Raw genomic sequence first — 15,572 nt, 5'->3', positions numbered from 1 at the left:
TCCTTTTACTGTTGCTCTGTTGGGTTCATGGTGTTTGTTTTCCCTTCTCATTTTGAGTCAGACCTTCTACATAATAAAAATTATTAATGTTTCTTACATTCATTTTTGTGGCAGACATTCCTTTGCTGTCTTTGATTTTATTTTTGTTTTTTAATACATTAAAGTTTCATTATCCACCCATAGATGATAGTATGTGATATCAAGGAAGTGGTAGAGAGTCAAAAAATCAGGATTCTGGAAGGAGATACTTAGAATACATATTATATCTGACAAAGCACTCCTATGCAGAATGTATGTTACGAATGCTAGCAAATCATTAAGAAAAAGGCAGACAACTCAGTTTCTAAAAATGAGGAAAAATCCTAAACCACTACCACAAAGATACCCAGATGTCTAAACCATCTGGCAGTATGTATGCTGAATGAATGCAAACTGATTTTGTATTACCTGTGTAAGACATAAAAGCGTATATTTTGGGTGAAGAATTATTTTATTGTAAAGCCACATTTATATTAAATTTTGGTCATCCAAGTGTTGTCAGTGTGTTTGCTAGTGTGGCCGGTTTAGATTTTACTGTACTTTTGTGAAAGATAGGTCAGTTTCTTTTTGCTTTATCCTGTTTTTCAGAGGAAATGATTCCAGGTTCTTTGCCTTTTGACTATGATGTAAATTTTTACTATCCAGCTGGCATATTTCCTAGGAAAAATCCTTCATTAGAGATCAGTAATCTCTTTAGATCTTAATGTCTTTAGCATATGATTAAGGAGTATCCTGGGTTCCAGTGACTCAGTCAAGATATGAGAGAGAATGGGAGGAAAACAGAAAGGGTGAAAGTGTTGTGTCACAAGAAAAAAATACATGTAAAACCCCTACATAAAAACACATAAATTCATGTGGTTGTTTTTCTTCTTCACCATGGGATATATTATGAATTCTTTTTATCCTTATAAATGGAATAATTACAAGAAATTCTTTCCTGCTTGTAACAAATGCCTGTTTTGGACATATTCATCTCACTTAATCTTGTGCAGGTCTCCCACCATTGTCATCTGTTACTGGTTACTCTATGTTTGGTTGTTCCCATGTTCTAGAATCTACTAACAGATATAGTAATGCAAACATAAATCTGTTCTTTCAAGGGATATATCTAGGTATATAGATACATATATTTTGGTCAGCCCTTTTACATTCCCTAACATTTTTTCTAATTATACAATGTAGTCTATCCTTCCTGGAATCAATAACTTCTCTAATCTCTAGCTCCCTTCTTACATACATGCATACATACATACTCCCTTCCCCTCCTTCTTGAATAATAGCTGTTCATATAAGATTTGAATACACTAATCAACCTGGCGTAAAATTTCTTTCCCCTTGACTACTTATCCAACTTTCAAAGGGTATTCCCTTTTTGAGGCAAATTCATACCTCAGGCACATTTTTTTCTTGTATAAATCTAGGGGTTCAGTATCTTCCCTTCCTCACAGGCCTCAACTTCTACCTTTGCCTTCGCTGAGGATACTATATAACATTAATGAATAGTCTTCCAGCTGAATAGTCCTCCTGAATTTGGGACCTTTCTTCTTAGAACCATCATGCCTTGAATTTGAGCATCTCTAATACATTCAGATCTCTTTTCATCTATGTACTCTTGTCATGATCTTTCCTGAACATGTATTTCAGTATTTCTGATTCAAGAAGACACTCCCCCGCCCCCACACACCCCAGACTGCTGAACACACACTCACACATACTCTGACTTGTGACATTAGTCTTTTCAGGTATCTTGAATAAAAGATACAATGTTGCACTTACTTTCTAGCTTCTCAGTGAAACACATAGCCTATTGATAATACTGTAAGACTTTCTTTCCAGTATTTCATTGAGTGTGAATTTTGTCCTTTTCTGGAAGAACCTGAATGTATATTGACTGTGCAATAATTGAAAATATTTGTTTGTAAATTCTGAACACATTTTCTGATTTACTGTTGCAAAAAACAGTTACAATATATTTATTGTAATTTGCACCAGTTACAGAGGATAGTATCTCGTACCTTTTTTATGTTTACTTTTATGAAAAACTTTATTGCTGCGCTCCTCCAGTGAAGACAGTTTCTTGCCAGTTTTAAGTATTAGACAAGCCTTCTCTGCTACTTACCTCATTATCTTTACCAGCTATGTTTGGAGAATTCAAACTAATTTTATTATCCTAGCTAAAAACTTAATGAGAAAGGAAAATCTGTTCCCCAGATTCAAATACAAATTGCTTTTGCATGATCTGTAGTTTGAAATTAACCGTATCACAGACTTTTAGAGGGATAATTGAGAATTGGTATTAATAAAGATACATGGGGGAAAAGTCATGTAATACTATATTAATAGAGATGTTAAATTCATCTTTGTTTTGTTTAGATGTCCCTGGTAGATTTGGGAAAGAAGCTTTTAGAAGCAGCACGTGCAGGTCAAGATGATGAAGTTCGTATTTTGATGGCAAATGGAGCTCCTTTTACTACAGACTGGGTAAAGAATGATTTTAATGTTGTGCTATTTTTTTTTTAATTCTTCTCATTTATTAGTTTTTCCAGATAAAAATTCAGTCAGTATTGTGTTTATATGTGGCAAAAAATTGACTTTTTTTGCAAATTGTTTGTAGTTTTAGAATTATAGCCATCATTTAAAGAGAATGTTTTGTATCTTTATGTATGTCATATTATATATATGATAACCTTATTCAGGTCTTCTGTCCACAAAAAGGTTTTTCTTTTAAATTATGGAGTTCAATATTGTAGGATGAATATAAAATGTAGCTGCTTAGAATTTAATTTAAAGGTCATGAATAGCACAGGTGGAATTTATAATTCAGAAAATAACAACTAAAGATCCTGATTAATGTTGTAATTGCTTCTAAAAAGGAAAAATGTTTCCATTTCCATTGATACTTACAATACTATTGCAAACGTGACCAGAGAGGAAGAAAGGAATGGGAACATGTTCTTAGTAACTATAGAAGGCAATTGTGAGGACAGCAAAAACCATAACTGTACTTAGTTCCCAGGGTGAGTCAAAAGAGATGGTCTTGGCAGCATAGAGGGTTAGGAATCTGGACTAACCTACCTACTGGTAACAACTAAAAATTTCAGATTTTAGCTTTTGTTGTCTTTGGCATATTTTTTCTATGTTCTTCTTTATTTTTCATTAAAACAATATAAAATTTTTTATTATGGGAATTTCAAATATCCTTCAGCCAACTTCAAAAATGATCAGATCATGGTGAGTCTGTTTGCTCTGTAACCTCATCCACTTTCTTTGTTCTGTATTATTTTAAAGCAAATTCTTTTTTTTTTTTTTTAAGATTTTTTTTATTTATTTGGCAGAGAAGGAACACAAGTTGAGTGAGGGGGTAGCAGAGGGAGAGGGAGAAGCAGGCTCTTTGCTGAGCAGGGAGCCCAATGCAGGGCTTGATCCCAGTACCCTGGGATCATGACCTGACCCAAAGGCAGACTCTTAACCGACTGAGCCGCCCAGATACCCCTTTATTATTATTATTATTTTTTAAAGATTTTATTTATTTATTTGACAGAGATCACAAGTAGGCAGAGAGGCAGGCAGAGAGGAGTAGCGGGGGGTGGGGAGAAGGCTCCCTGCAGAGCAGAGAGCCTGATGTGGGTCTTGATCCCAGGACCCTGGGATCATGACCTGAGCCAAAGGCAGAGGCTTTAACCCACTGAGCCATCCAGGCGCCCCAAAAGATAAGGGCTTTTTGATTAACTATTAGAAAAAAAAAATCTTTCGTGCATTGATAAATTAGAAAGAAAATAAAGGACTTTAACATGAAAAACTAAGTGAACACTAGAACCTAAGGAAATTTCACTCTAAGAATATTTGTTGAACTCAGTGAATTTGCCTGTTGGTTTTCCCACCTCACTGGCATGAGTTGCTAAAGACGGAGACCTGAGACTGCTCCTAGAAGTCTCCTAGGAGATCCTCTCCTCTTAATTCAGTAATCCTAAAGAGATATACCTTCTGTATAAGGTAAACCAGAAATACCCCCTCCCTTGTCTTACCTGCTCCTGCCCCTGCCCTTGTTGCTAGGGTACTCTAAGGAAAATGAACTGCCTGGAAACAAGTCAACAAGTGGAGAAAAAAAAAAAATTATTGATATGGATTTGGAGTCACAGCTATCCCTTGCACGCATTTGTGACCTAAACTCATAAATACTTGTGCATAATTGAATTTCAGGGGATCTTTGGACTTAGGGTTACCCCAGGGTCCTGGCAGAATCAAATTAATATTCTTTCTGGGGGAAACTACATTCATCCCAATATCCACAAATGAAAGTCCAAGGAAAATAAACAGTCAGAAGCAACTAAATGCACAAGGACACAAGACAACTTGGACAATAACCCACTGAAACAACTAACAACAGAAGCAGACTGACAAGGATTTTAGATAAAGTTTTAAGCAGATTAGGAATAGCTAAAGAGAAAATTAGTGAACTGAAAGATATGGGAAAAAAATCCAGAAAGCATTATAGAGAAAAATGGGTAGGAAATTTAAGATCTCAGGAGTCATGAAGGCTAGTGTGAGAAAATGTAACATATCTAATAAGGAGAGTGAGAATAGGGAAATAATTTTAAGACATAAAAGATGTTTTTCCAGAACTGATAAAAGATTGCAGCTCAGAATCAGGTAGCCCAAACTAATCTCAATTAAAGAAGTCCATATCTAGACACATCATAGTGATACTGTAGTATATCAAGACAAAAAGATCTCCATAGTAGAGGATTAGTATCTGTTAGAAGGATTAGTATCTGTAATACATAAGAAATTGCCATCACAGCAATAAAAAGTCAAAGAAGACTGGGCAAATGACTTTATCAACTTTACTTACCAAAGAGAAAGTTCAAATGACCAGTAAATGTGAAAAGATGCTCAACTACATTAGTAGTTGGACAAATACAAAGTGAAATCATGAAATACTATTGCTTATCTACGAGATTAACCAAACAAATTCTAGCAGTATCAAACATTGGTGAGGATGGTTGTAAATTGGTGTAAACATTTTGGAGTACACTTTGGCAGTACCTAGTAAATTTAAACATGCACATACATGACTTGTGATGTAGCCATTGAACTTAAAAGAATATTCTCCAAAGAAACTCTTGGCTCATGTACTTGAGATGTATACAAAACTGTATTTAGTGTTAGCATTATTTGTAATAATAAAAAAAACTGGAAACTACCCAAATGTTCATCAGATTGGTTAAATTAATTGTGATTTATTTATTCAATAGAATTTTATAGAACAGAGAAAATTGATGAACTATACTTATATTCACCAACATGATATGAATCTTACTAGTATAATGTTAAAAGAAGGCAAGTCACAGAGAAATACATGCAATATGATTATTTAAATAAAGTTGAAAGCAAGTAAAACCAAAGTATATTATTTAGGGATATATAAGTGGTAAAAAACAAAACCAAAGCAAAGTAAAACAACTTTTACTACAAAATTCAGAATAGTAATTACCTCAGGTGCTGAGAGAGGGGTTTGTGATTAGGGAGTGGCATGTGGGAAAATTTTAAATTGCTGGCAGTGTTTTATTTTTAGACTGTGATTGTGTTTTCATGAGTGTTTGCCCCTTTTTTTCTTTAAATTATGTGTATGTGTGTGTTTTGTATCATCAACCAAAATGGTTAGTTCTCAAGAAGAAAAAAACACAAGTAAACCCTAATATTTCACTGAGCAAAACTCATGATTGCCCAATGGGCTGTTGAGAGACTTCATTAAATATTAGAATTTAAGAGTATAGAGAGGTCTTTTATAGGAAAATCTGATAAGGCATGGAGAAATGATTGTCAGGAATCTTTTATCTGCTAGAATGACCTTCCATTAAAAATACAAGGTTTTTGAGAGTGACAAACCATAACAGACTCTTAATCTCACAAAATAAACTGAGGGTTGCTAGGGGGTGGGGAGGTAGAGATAGGGTGGTTGGGTTATGGACATTGGGGAGGGTATGTGCTATGGTGAGTGCTGTGAAATGTGTAAACCTGGCGATTCACAGACCTGTACCCCTGGGGCAAATAATACATTATATGTTAATAAAAATAATTTTTAAAAATACAAGGTTTTTAATAGTAATAAAATAGTTATTTCCAGGGTAAGTGATTTTCATTTTTACCATGTATTGAAAGCATATGCCTGGCTTTGTATTAAGACTTATTTGATATGTGGCTTCAGGCAAAATAGTAACCTTTTAGTGCCTTACATTCTTTACTATCAAATGAGGATAGTAATAGTACTTTTTTTTTTTTTTAAGATTTTATTTATTTGACAGAGATCACAAGTAGGCAGAGAGGCAGGCAGAGAGAGAGGAGGAAGCAGGCTCCCTGCCGAGCAGAGAGCCCGATGTGGGGCCCGATCCCAGGATTCCGGGACCATGACCTGAGCCGAAGGCAGAGGCTTTAACCCACTGAGCCACCCAGGCGCCCCTGTAATAGTACTCTAAGAGGAGAGTAAATGAGATATCGTATGTTTAAAGGTCTTAGAATAGTGCTTACCATGGAAAGTGCTTTAACAAAAACCTTAGTTGTTATTATTAAAGTAGTGGTCTTAGCAAATTTCATGTTCTAGTGAACAATTTTTTTTTTTTTTTAAGATTCTGTTTATTTATTTTAGAGAGAGAGAGAGATGGCTGCGTGAACATGGGGAGGAGCAGAGCAGGAGGGAGAGCCAAGGGGGAAGAATTTTAAGCAGATTCTGTGCTGAGCATGGAGCCTGATACAGGGCTCACAACCCCAAGGTCATGACCTGAGCCAAAACCAAGAGTTGGATGCTCAACCACTTAACCAACTGTGCCACCCAGACTCCCCATCTAGTGAACTATCTTTGGAACATCAGTGCCTTGATAATCAGAGTTATAGGGACTTTTTATGCCTCTAAATGCATGTAACTTAAATCTAATTTCTACCTGTTATGCCTCTGATAAGGTTCTTCACTTATATTTTACAACTTTCCTTCCATATTGTGAATGTAGTGTTAATGTAATGACGATACCACATGAAAGCAGTTTCAGGGAAAAAACTGGGTTCTGTTTTGGTTCTCTCCTGACTCACTTGGGCAGGTGTACCTCAGATCCCATTTTTCCCTTGAAAAATGACTATATAAACTATTTTAAAAGATCATTAAATTGCTTTAATTAATTCCTACAAAACAGTTTAATGTAAAAATCTACACTATTACATTTATTTGATACGAATTTCATAGATGAAAAGAAGTTTTGTGTGATTGATATGAGGAAAACATGCAGTGCTCAGATTTCTCAAACCTTGATTATCTCTAATTCCTGACTAAATTAATTTTATTCAGGCTATTTATCTGTTAAAAAATAAGAAAGCAAGATTGAATTAAATGAAATACTGACTTTGCTTTCTCATTGAGAAGTGTATGAGGATTCTTGAAAGCTTCTATGGAGAGAATATGATAAGCATATGTTATTATTTTCTTGAGTTTTGAGTTACTATGTAAGCAGATAATCTTTGCTATGTAAAAAGAAAATATAGAGGGTAGTAATGGGAGTGTGTTAGAAATGATTATAAATGTGGATTTATTTTTTCTTGTGGGGTAGCTGGGAACCTCTCCACTTCATCTGGCAGCACAGTATGGGCATTATTCCACCACAGAAGTACTACTCCGAGCTGGTGTAAGTAGGGATGCAAGAACCAAAGTGGACCGAACGCCATTACATATGGCAGCTTCTGAGGGCCATGCCAGCATAGTAGAGGTTTTGCTTAAGGTATGTGTTCTCTTTTTGCATTCAGTTTTTGAAAGTAAGCCCACAAAGGATTTATGGTTTCATAAGAGGGAGAAGGGAACTACTTTTATTGACTGTCTAGGGTTTTCCTAGGTTTTTCCCTGTGTTAGCTCATTTGTCTGTGTGTAAGCCCATCAAATGAAAATTATCTTCAAGTTTTCCTTTGTGGGGGAAAAAGAACTTCTTCTAGGTGTGTTCTTAGTTAATTCAGACAGAGAGCTGATTTCTTAGACTTTGGTTTCCATTATATGAGGGTCTACAGCTTTGTCTTACTGGACACAGTTAAAATGCTTATGGAAGGAAACATAAGGCTTGGATGATTAACAGACAGTAATACAAATAAGGATTTTTATTCTGGCCTTAAGATCAGCCTATCCAAAAGACATACAATGTCAGCCACAAATGTGAATCACATGTGATTTAGATTTTCTGTTAGCTACATTAAAAAAAGTAAAAACTAATTTTGGTATATTTTATTTAACCTCATATGTACAAAATATTATCATTTCAACATGAAATCAATATGAAAATTATTAATGAGCTATGTTACATCCTTTTTTTGGTGTTAAGCCTTTGAATTTCAGTATATGTTTAAATATATAGTACATCTCTGTTGGGACTAGCCGTATTTCAAGTGCTTAATAACCACGTGTCCAGTGGCTGCCATATTAGACAGTGCATCCCTGATAGCTCCCTTTTGATTATTTATATTGTACTGGTTTTGAAAGCAAAGGATATTTTTATATAAATAAGGAACTAGAATTAAAGCGTTCTGGAAGAATGCTCATCGTTTTCCTTCACTTTTTTTTTTTTTTCTTGAGAGAGAGAGAGCGTGCGCATGAACAAATGGGGAGTAGAGGGAGAGGGAGAGAGAGAGAGAGAGAATTTCACGCAGGCTCCACACTCTGCACAGAGCCTGATGCAAGGCTTGAAATCAGGACCCTGAGATCATGCCCTGAGCCAAGATCAAGAGTCCGATGCTTAACTGACCGAGCCACCCAGGCACTTCAACTTTTCTTCACTTCTTATGCCATTCTATCCCCTGGTGCTTACAGCTTGGTGACTGAAAAAATCTTTGCTACACTCCTAAGAAATTAGAAAGAAAACAATTAGGAAAGTTAACATGATAGAAAGCTGATTAAGTGACATGTGTGGAGATTCATACAGATTATTCAACACAAAAAATAGAGAGCTGATCATGTTGATAGCAGATTACTGCTTTAAAGCATAATGGCTGGTATTTTTGTATTAGAAATTCGTTGTATTTTATATTTTAGAAATCTCTTATTTTTCAATATTTTTATAGCATGGTGCTGATGTTAATGCAAAGGACATGTTGAAGATGACAGCTCTACATTGGGCCACAGAACACAATCATCAAGAAGTGGTGGAACTTTTAATCAAATATGGTGCTGATGTACACACGCAAAGTAAATTTTGTAAAACTGCATTTGATATTTCAATAGATAATGGGAATGAAGATTTGGCAGAGATATTGCAGGTAACATTTTAATTTGAGAAAATAAAAGGATCTCTGTCTTGTGAATGATTTGAGCTGTTTAACTTTTGGCTTTTCATTTTGGACTTGGTTATTTTGAACAGTTATTTTTCCTCTTTTATTTCCTCTTTGTTCATTTACTATTCATTTTTCTGATTGTAAGACCATAGTCTTTATATGTAACATTAGAAGATTAGATAAGGTGATTACTTTGTGTTTTTAAGTTCCTAAATTCGCCTTCTGGACATTTTATTCTATTATTTTTGTTGCATATTTGGATATAGTATGGTTTTTCAAAGTCTGTTAAGACTTCCACTAAAATTTGCCTTTAGTAGCTATAATACTGTCCCCTGAGTGACATAGTCTCTATCACTTTGATTGATTTCTTTTATTTTTAATCATCCTCAAAAAAAATCTGGAAGCGTAGTTGTTTATGGCTTTTGGGCATGTTTCTTTTCTTTTCTTTTTTTTTTTAGTTTATTTAATTATTGAAGGGAGGGGCAGTTGGAAAGGGAGAGAGTCTTAAGTAGACTCTGCGCTTAGTATGGAGCCCCACACAGGGCTCAGTCTCACAACCCTGAGATCCTGACCTGAGTCGAAATCAAGAATCAGATGCTTAATTGACTGCACCACCCGGACCCCCCGGAGCAAGTTTTTCTAATAGCCAATACTTCGGCTGTACAACTTTGATATAAATTATCTCTACTCACTGCCTCTTGCCTATCTTCTTGTTCTCCATCCCAGTAGAACCCTTAGTTAAGACCATCTGACTCTATTGAATTTCAGCTAGTTACTTAAAATATTTTATATGTCCAGGAAAATGATTATTGTGATGCCTCTTGTAGTTCTTTCATTCTTAGGGGGCTAGGGTTGAAGATTGAAAACAGTTAATTAGGAAGGACATGGATTTTATGTATAGTGATATATATATATATTGCTGAATATAGTAGAGGAAATATTTGAGTAATTTGATTTCTGTAGCTACAGGGCAGCAAAATCTTTCAACTGTGCTCTATAAAAAGCCTTCCAGATATCCCTTTCTCTTCTCATGGGATTTTGCTGCTTTTTACCTAACAGGAGAATTAAGATGTAAATTCCTGTCTGTGATTTACCCCTGCACTCTTAGTAGACCGTATACAAAGATTTCCATTTGTTTTATATGATTCTTCTTAAGTTTTAGAATTTCCTGTATGTTTATGATTGCACTACATTGCTATATGTTCCAGTTGTAATTCTGAAAACGCCATGTTGATTTGTGCCCTAGATTGCTATGCAGAACCAAATCAACACAAACCCAGAGAGTCCGGACACCGTGACGATACACGCCGCCACACCACAGTTTATCATCGGACCTGGAGGGGTGGTGAACCTAACAGGTCTGGTATCTTCAGAAAATTCATCCAAGGCAACAGGTATTGAGATGCATATAGGATAGCTCTTGGGACTTTATGCTTTAGTAGGTATCCTCCTTGTAAGAAAGAAGTGTTGGAGAATGAGGGTAAGAGTATATCCATCACCTTGGTTTTCTTTGGTATCGGCAAAAACCAGTTTTTAGGAGACACAAGAATTTGAAGAAAGGTGATATTGCACAATTTACTGCAATATTATCTTCCAAAAAGTAATGCTATCCAAGCCTGTTTTTCACAAAACAATGATCCAAGCTTCATTTAAGAGTTGAATAAAGTAAAACAGAGCATCAGAAAAGTGCATTAGCTTAAGCTCCTTTAAAAGATAAATCTGTCTTCTCTTTTGTCACAGATGAAACCGGTGTATCTGCAGTTCAGTTTGGAAACTCATCTACGTCAGTATTAGCTACGTTAGCTGCCCTAGCTGAAGCGTCTGCTCCGCTGTCTAACTCTGCGGAAACACCAGGTTAGAGAAACAAGGCAATGTGCATGTTAAAAGTTGGAGACTCAAATATTTGCAAAGGCTAGGAAGGTAATATTAAAGGCTAATGTGAGCAGATTTCCGATGACGGCCTTCTGAAGATGGGAGCCCAGGGCAGGGGGGCATCTGCTATTTAGCTCTAGCTGATTATGGTCCTATGTGCGGTGTTGCCAGATTCCGTCTTTCGTGGAAAGCTGAAAATCTGGATTTTTAAAAGAATGTTAAAACTTGTCAATTAATTAAAATCTGATTAAGATTAAAAACAAACGTGTGGTTCACAGAAAAGCATGTCTCTATACCCAATGGCCTTTGTTTTCACTAGTCTGTGACTTTTTATATAAAGTAAATACATATACGAACTTGCTTTTTCATAACTTTTAATTTTTGTCAGTTCTATTAGAATGATATAGAATCTTACGGACAGACAGAACTAGGAGGTAGCATGCCCGCATCACCATTAAAGGATGACCTGATGGTGAACGATGAAAACAGTATCAATAGCTGGTTTAGACCAGGTTTTACTTTGACACTAGTAAAGCAAACTAGTAAGCAAAATAGTTCCTGCTGTAATTATTATGTAAGTAAATGTCTTTTCATTTTTATTTTATTTTTTTAAGATTTTATTTATTTATTTGATAGAGATTACAAGTAGGCAGAGAGGCAGGCAGAGAGAGAGGAGGAAGTAGGCTCCCCGCTGAGCAGAGAGCCCGATGCGGGGCTCCATCCCAGGACGCTGGGATCATGACCTGAGCCGAAGGCAGAGGCTTAACCCACTGAGCCACCAAGGCACCCCAGTAAATGTCTTTTTAATTAGGGAATTTAAAAAACTTCATAAAATTATTATTCTTACCATAGTTTAGGCCATTATGTTTGGCTTTTAAAAGTGCTTATAAAAGAATAATTTATTGTCACTCATTATTTAAATTTGTGTTTTTTTTTCAAATTGTGCCCAATAATAAAGTAACGACAACAGATCATTGAGTGCTTACTTGTGTGCTGTGCCCTGTAGTAAATGTTTTACTTACAGTCTCACTGACTCCTCACCAAGAAGCTTGAAGATCTGTATTACTGGATTTGACTTTTTTTTCCGAGAGAAAAATGTACCTATTTTTCTCTTCTTTCTCTTTCTCTCTCTCACTCCTTTCTTTACTAACTAGTGATAATAAACATTTTATCTATTCTCCAGCTTCTTTAGCATCACAATCAATTTTGGAATCTAAGCCCTTGTATTTGGGAGTTGTCAGATTTTTCAGAATCACTTTTGGCTGTTAGCAGTTATGTGCAGCATCATGTTGGATTTGCTGCTCTTATAACCTGCGCCTGGATCAATTTAGCATCTTTGTCACTGCATAAGCATAGCAAAGAAAATTAATTTTATTGGTGGTTTCTATTTTGGTAAACTTTCTAATTTTTTGTCTTTAATTAAAGGGTGTATCTCTGAAAATTAAGCAACTTTTCTTGAAGGTCACCTGAAATTTTGACATTTAGATGTTTGGCTCCATGAATTAGCCATACCAACTTCTCTGACTTCTACTTTTGAAAATGTTATATACGGTTTAGTCTGAGAGATTAAGAATTTCAGTTGACTTTTATCGCATGTGATTTACAATCTTTTGTGAGTGCAGTAATTTTTCATTTCACTGCTACGTCATAGTGGAATCTTTTTGAAGATATTTTAAGAGCTTGAATTAAGTTAAAGTTCAGGTGAGTACATTGCCACCAGTGTAAATAAGTCAGCTGAGGTGTGTAATCAGACAAGGAAATATCTTCTCACAGCTCAATTTCCACATGCTCACACTAATTATTTCTCTGCTTCATGGCTCTTCAGTTTCTCTTAACATCACTTGTCAGGCTCATCCTAATTTTATAAAATATTTACATATATTTTTTCAAGGACATCCTAGTTAGGATCTGGGAAGTAAAGTAGTACTCTCATTTTTTTTTTTTAAGATTTTATTTATTTATTTGACAGAGATCACAAGTAGGCAGAGAGGCAGGCAGAGAGAGAGGAAGGGGGAAACAGGCTCCCCACTGAGCAGAGAGCCTGACCTGGGGCTCGATCCTAGGACCCTGGGATCATGACCTGAGCCGAAGCCAGAGGCTTTAACCCACTGAGTCACCCAGGCGCCCTTAGTAGTACTCTCATTTTATATGTGATGAAGAGCTGAGATGTATGAGTTTAAATAATTTTTCCCAAAGTAGCATAACCATTAAATGGTGAACAGAATTTTGTGCTCAAGGTCTGATTGATTCCCAAGTTGTGTGACTGTGACCACTATTAATATATTGCAGTTCCTTGGTGATCAGTGGACTGGTCTCTTCTACAATGTTTATAATTTGGTTTGTGATAGGAGTAACTGTTTATGTGATTATCATTTTGTCTTCTACCAAACAAAAGCATCACTATTCTTGCCTTTCCTCCTGAGGTGTGCCTGTTGAAGCAGTCTGCTGAAATAAATGTTTTGTTCCCTTGTCCTTCTTTAATGGGTGGGATGTAGGGATTTAGGTGGATGAGAACTCATTCCAGTTGATTCCATTTTGGAAGTTACTCCAAAATGAAGATAAAAAAAAAAGTAAAAAAAAAAATTATTTGGGAGATTGCAGCTGCTTTTTTTCTTCATGAGGAAAATCACAGCCATATAGTGTATACTCTTTATTAATGAACAGAGGCGGTTACGTTACCTCTTTCTACCAAAGGTTATAGCCCCCTCTGTTACAGGTATTCTCTCTTTGAAAAATCAAAACTCCAGGAAACTCACACTCTTACTCCCTTTCTTTTTGCTTTAAAACAAAACAAAAATGTGCAAACAAGAGTTCTTGGAAGGATAGATCATGTTTTGGGTTAAAGAAATAACTCAAAGCTGTTCTTGTGCTAAAATTTCCACTTACACATTTGTAAACAGCTATTCATTTATATTGAGAAAAATTATTTATTCATGCACTGAACAGATTTTTGTTGAGTGTCTCTCATGACCTGGTTACTCTGCTTGGTGCCAGAGAGAAAATAGTGGACAATCAGATTCAGTCCCAGCCCTTGTTAAACATGTGGTCTTTGGGTAGAACAGGATGTCCAGCAGTTACCCAGGTAAATAACTGTGATCAGTGCTACCTGTAAAGAAGGCAGGATTTTCACCTAGTCTGGTGGCTCAGAGAAAATTCCTAGAGGAAGAGATATTTTAAAATAAAGATGAAGTAGAAATTAGTAGAGCAAACACTGGAGGAAGAACATTTGAGAAAGAGGGACACTTGTAAAGCTTTTGAGGTCAGGAGGAGCTTGTCCCTTTCAGGGCACTTCAGAGGCCCGTGTGGCTAAGCCTAGTGAGTGGGAGAGTAACTCATGGTGGTTGAAGGTAAGGTATGAAGGACTTTGAAAATGATTATGTAGGCAGGCTCTGAAAGGGCATTCAGTTAGGACTCTTAATGCAATCAACTGGGAAGAGATAGTGGTGGCATGGATTAGGATTTGGCAAAGAGACAAGAAGTGACAAGATTTGAGACTTGTTTTTATAGAATTGGAAGTTGTAATTGATTAGATGTAGGCCTTACATCCGCAATGTAGTTTGTCTGGTCCTTTTAAAGTAAATTCTTTCATAAAATGCTATTTTATGGCTCTAGCCTGAAGTCCTATATTGATTTTGTTTTGCTTAGCCTTATTCTTTTTTGTGGCCCAGCTATATAATCTCTTGATTAAATAGACATCTGTGACCATCCTTCCTTTTTATCTTTAGAACAACTTCTGTTAATTGTTCATATGGTGTTTTTCCAGAGGAGTAATGCATCTGGTAGCTGTTTCCCTCCTTTCTCCTAAGAGTGAAATTTGAATCAGGTCCCCTCTGCACATTGTTTTTCTGCTGTTCCTAAAATAGAACAGTAAAAGTGAATTGTCTTTAAGGGATAAGTGCCTGGACTTGATAAGGTTGTGTTGGTTTTGCTTTTTTGTTTTTAATTTCATGTTCAGTTGTAGGACCAATACCTTTGAAATGTTTTCAGTGAACAGTTTCTCACATTGAAACATTTATATGTAGAATTTTCAGTCCTCAGATCATCTTAAAGACAGGTTTTTTTCTGTGTTATTTGAATTCTGTGGCTTTATATTTAAGTCTTGTTCAACAAGAGATCTCCGATATTTTCAGTGATGATGTAGGCTATCTAGGCTTTCTTTATATATTACAATCTAACTTTTGATTTAGATCAATGAGTATTACACTTATTTATTTATTTTTTTTATCCAGGGGGAGGAGGGGCGTGTGTGTGTGTGTGTGTGTGTGTCTTAAATAAGTCTTTTTTAAAGGTTTTTTTTTTTTAAGATTTTATTTATTGATTTGACAGAGATCACAAGTAGATAGAGAGGCAGGCAGAGAGAGAGA

The 15,572-nt window shown here is 35.8% G+C and overlaps 1 protein-coding gene across 4 annotated transcripts in view; it reads left to right on the top strand.

Annotated features, from left to right (window-relative positions):
• GABPB1 (GA binding protein transcription factor subunit beta 1) overlaps positions 1–15,572 on the top strand; it is a 65,256-nt gene that overhangs the window by 34,763 nt on the left and 14,921 nt on the right. For 2 of the 4 annotated variants that reach the window (XM_080808794.1, XM_080808796.1), the window contains exons 2-6: positions 2,413–2,520; positions 7,635–7,802; positions 9,127–9,321; positions 10,583–10,694; positions 11,077–11,190. In XM_080808794.1, coding sequence (XP_080664920.1) covers positions 2,413–2,520; positions 7,635–7,802; positions 9,127–9,321; positions 10,583–10,694; positions 11,077–11,190 — 697 coding nt within the window. Of the gene's footprint in view, positions 1–2,412; positions 2,521–7,634; positions 7,803–9,126; positions 9,322–10,582; positions 10,731–11,076; positions 11,191–15,572 lie in introns of all 4 variants that reach the window. The other 2 variants (XM_080808793.1, XM_080808795.1) reach the window with 1 other exon arrangement.

The sequence above is a fragment of the Martes martes genome (assembly GCF_963455335.1).
Source record: "Martes martes genome assembly, chromosome: 7".
NCBI classification, from domain to species: Eukaryota; Metazoa; Chordata; class Mammalia; order Carnivora; family Mustelidae; genus Martes; species Martes martes.
The sequence above is the reverse complement of the archived record's forward strand: the minus strand, read 5'-3'. Positions and strand labels throughout refer to the sequence as shown.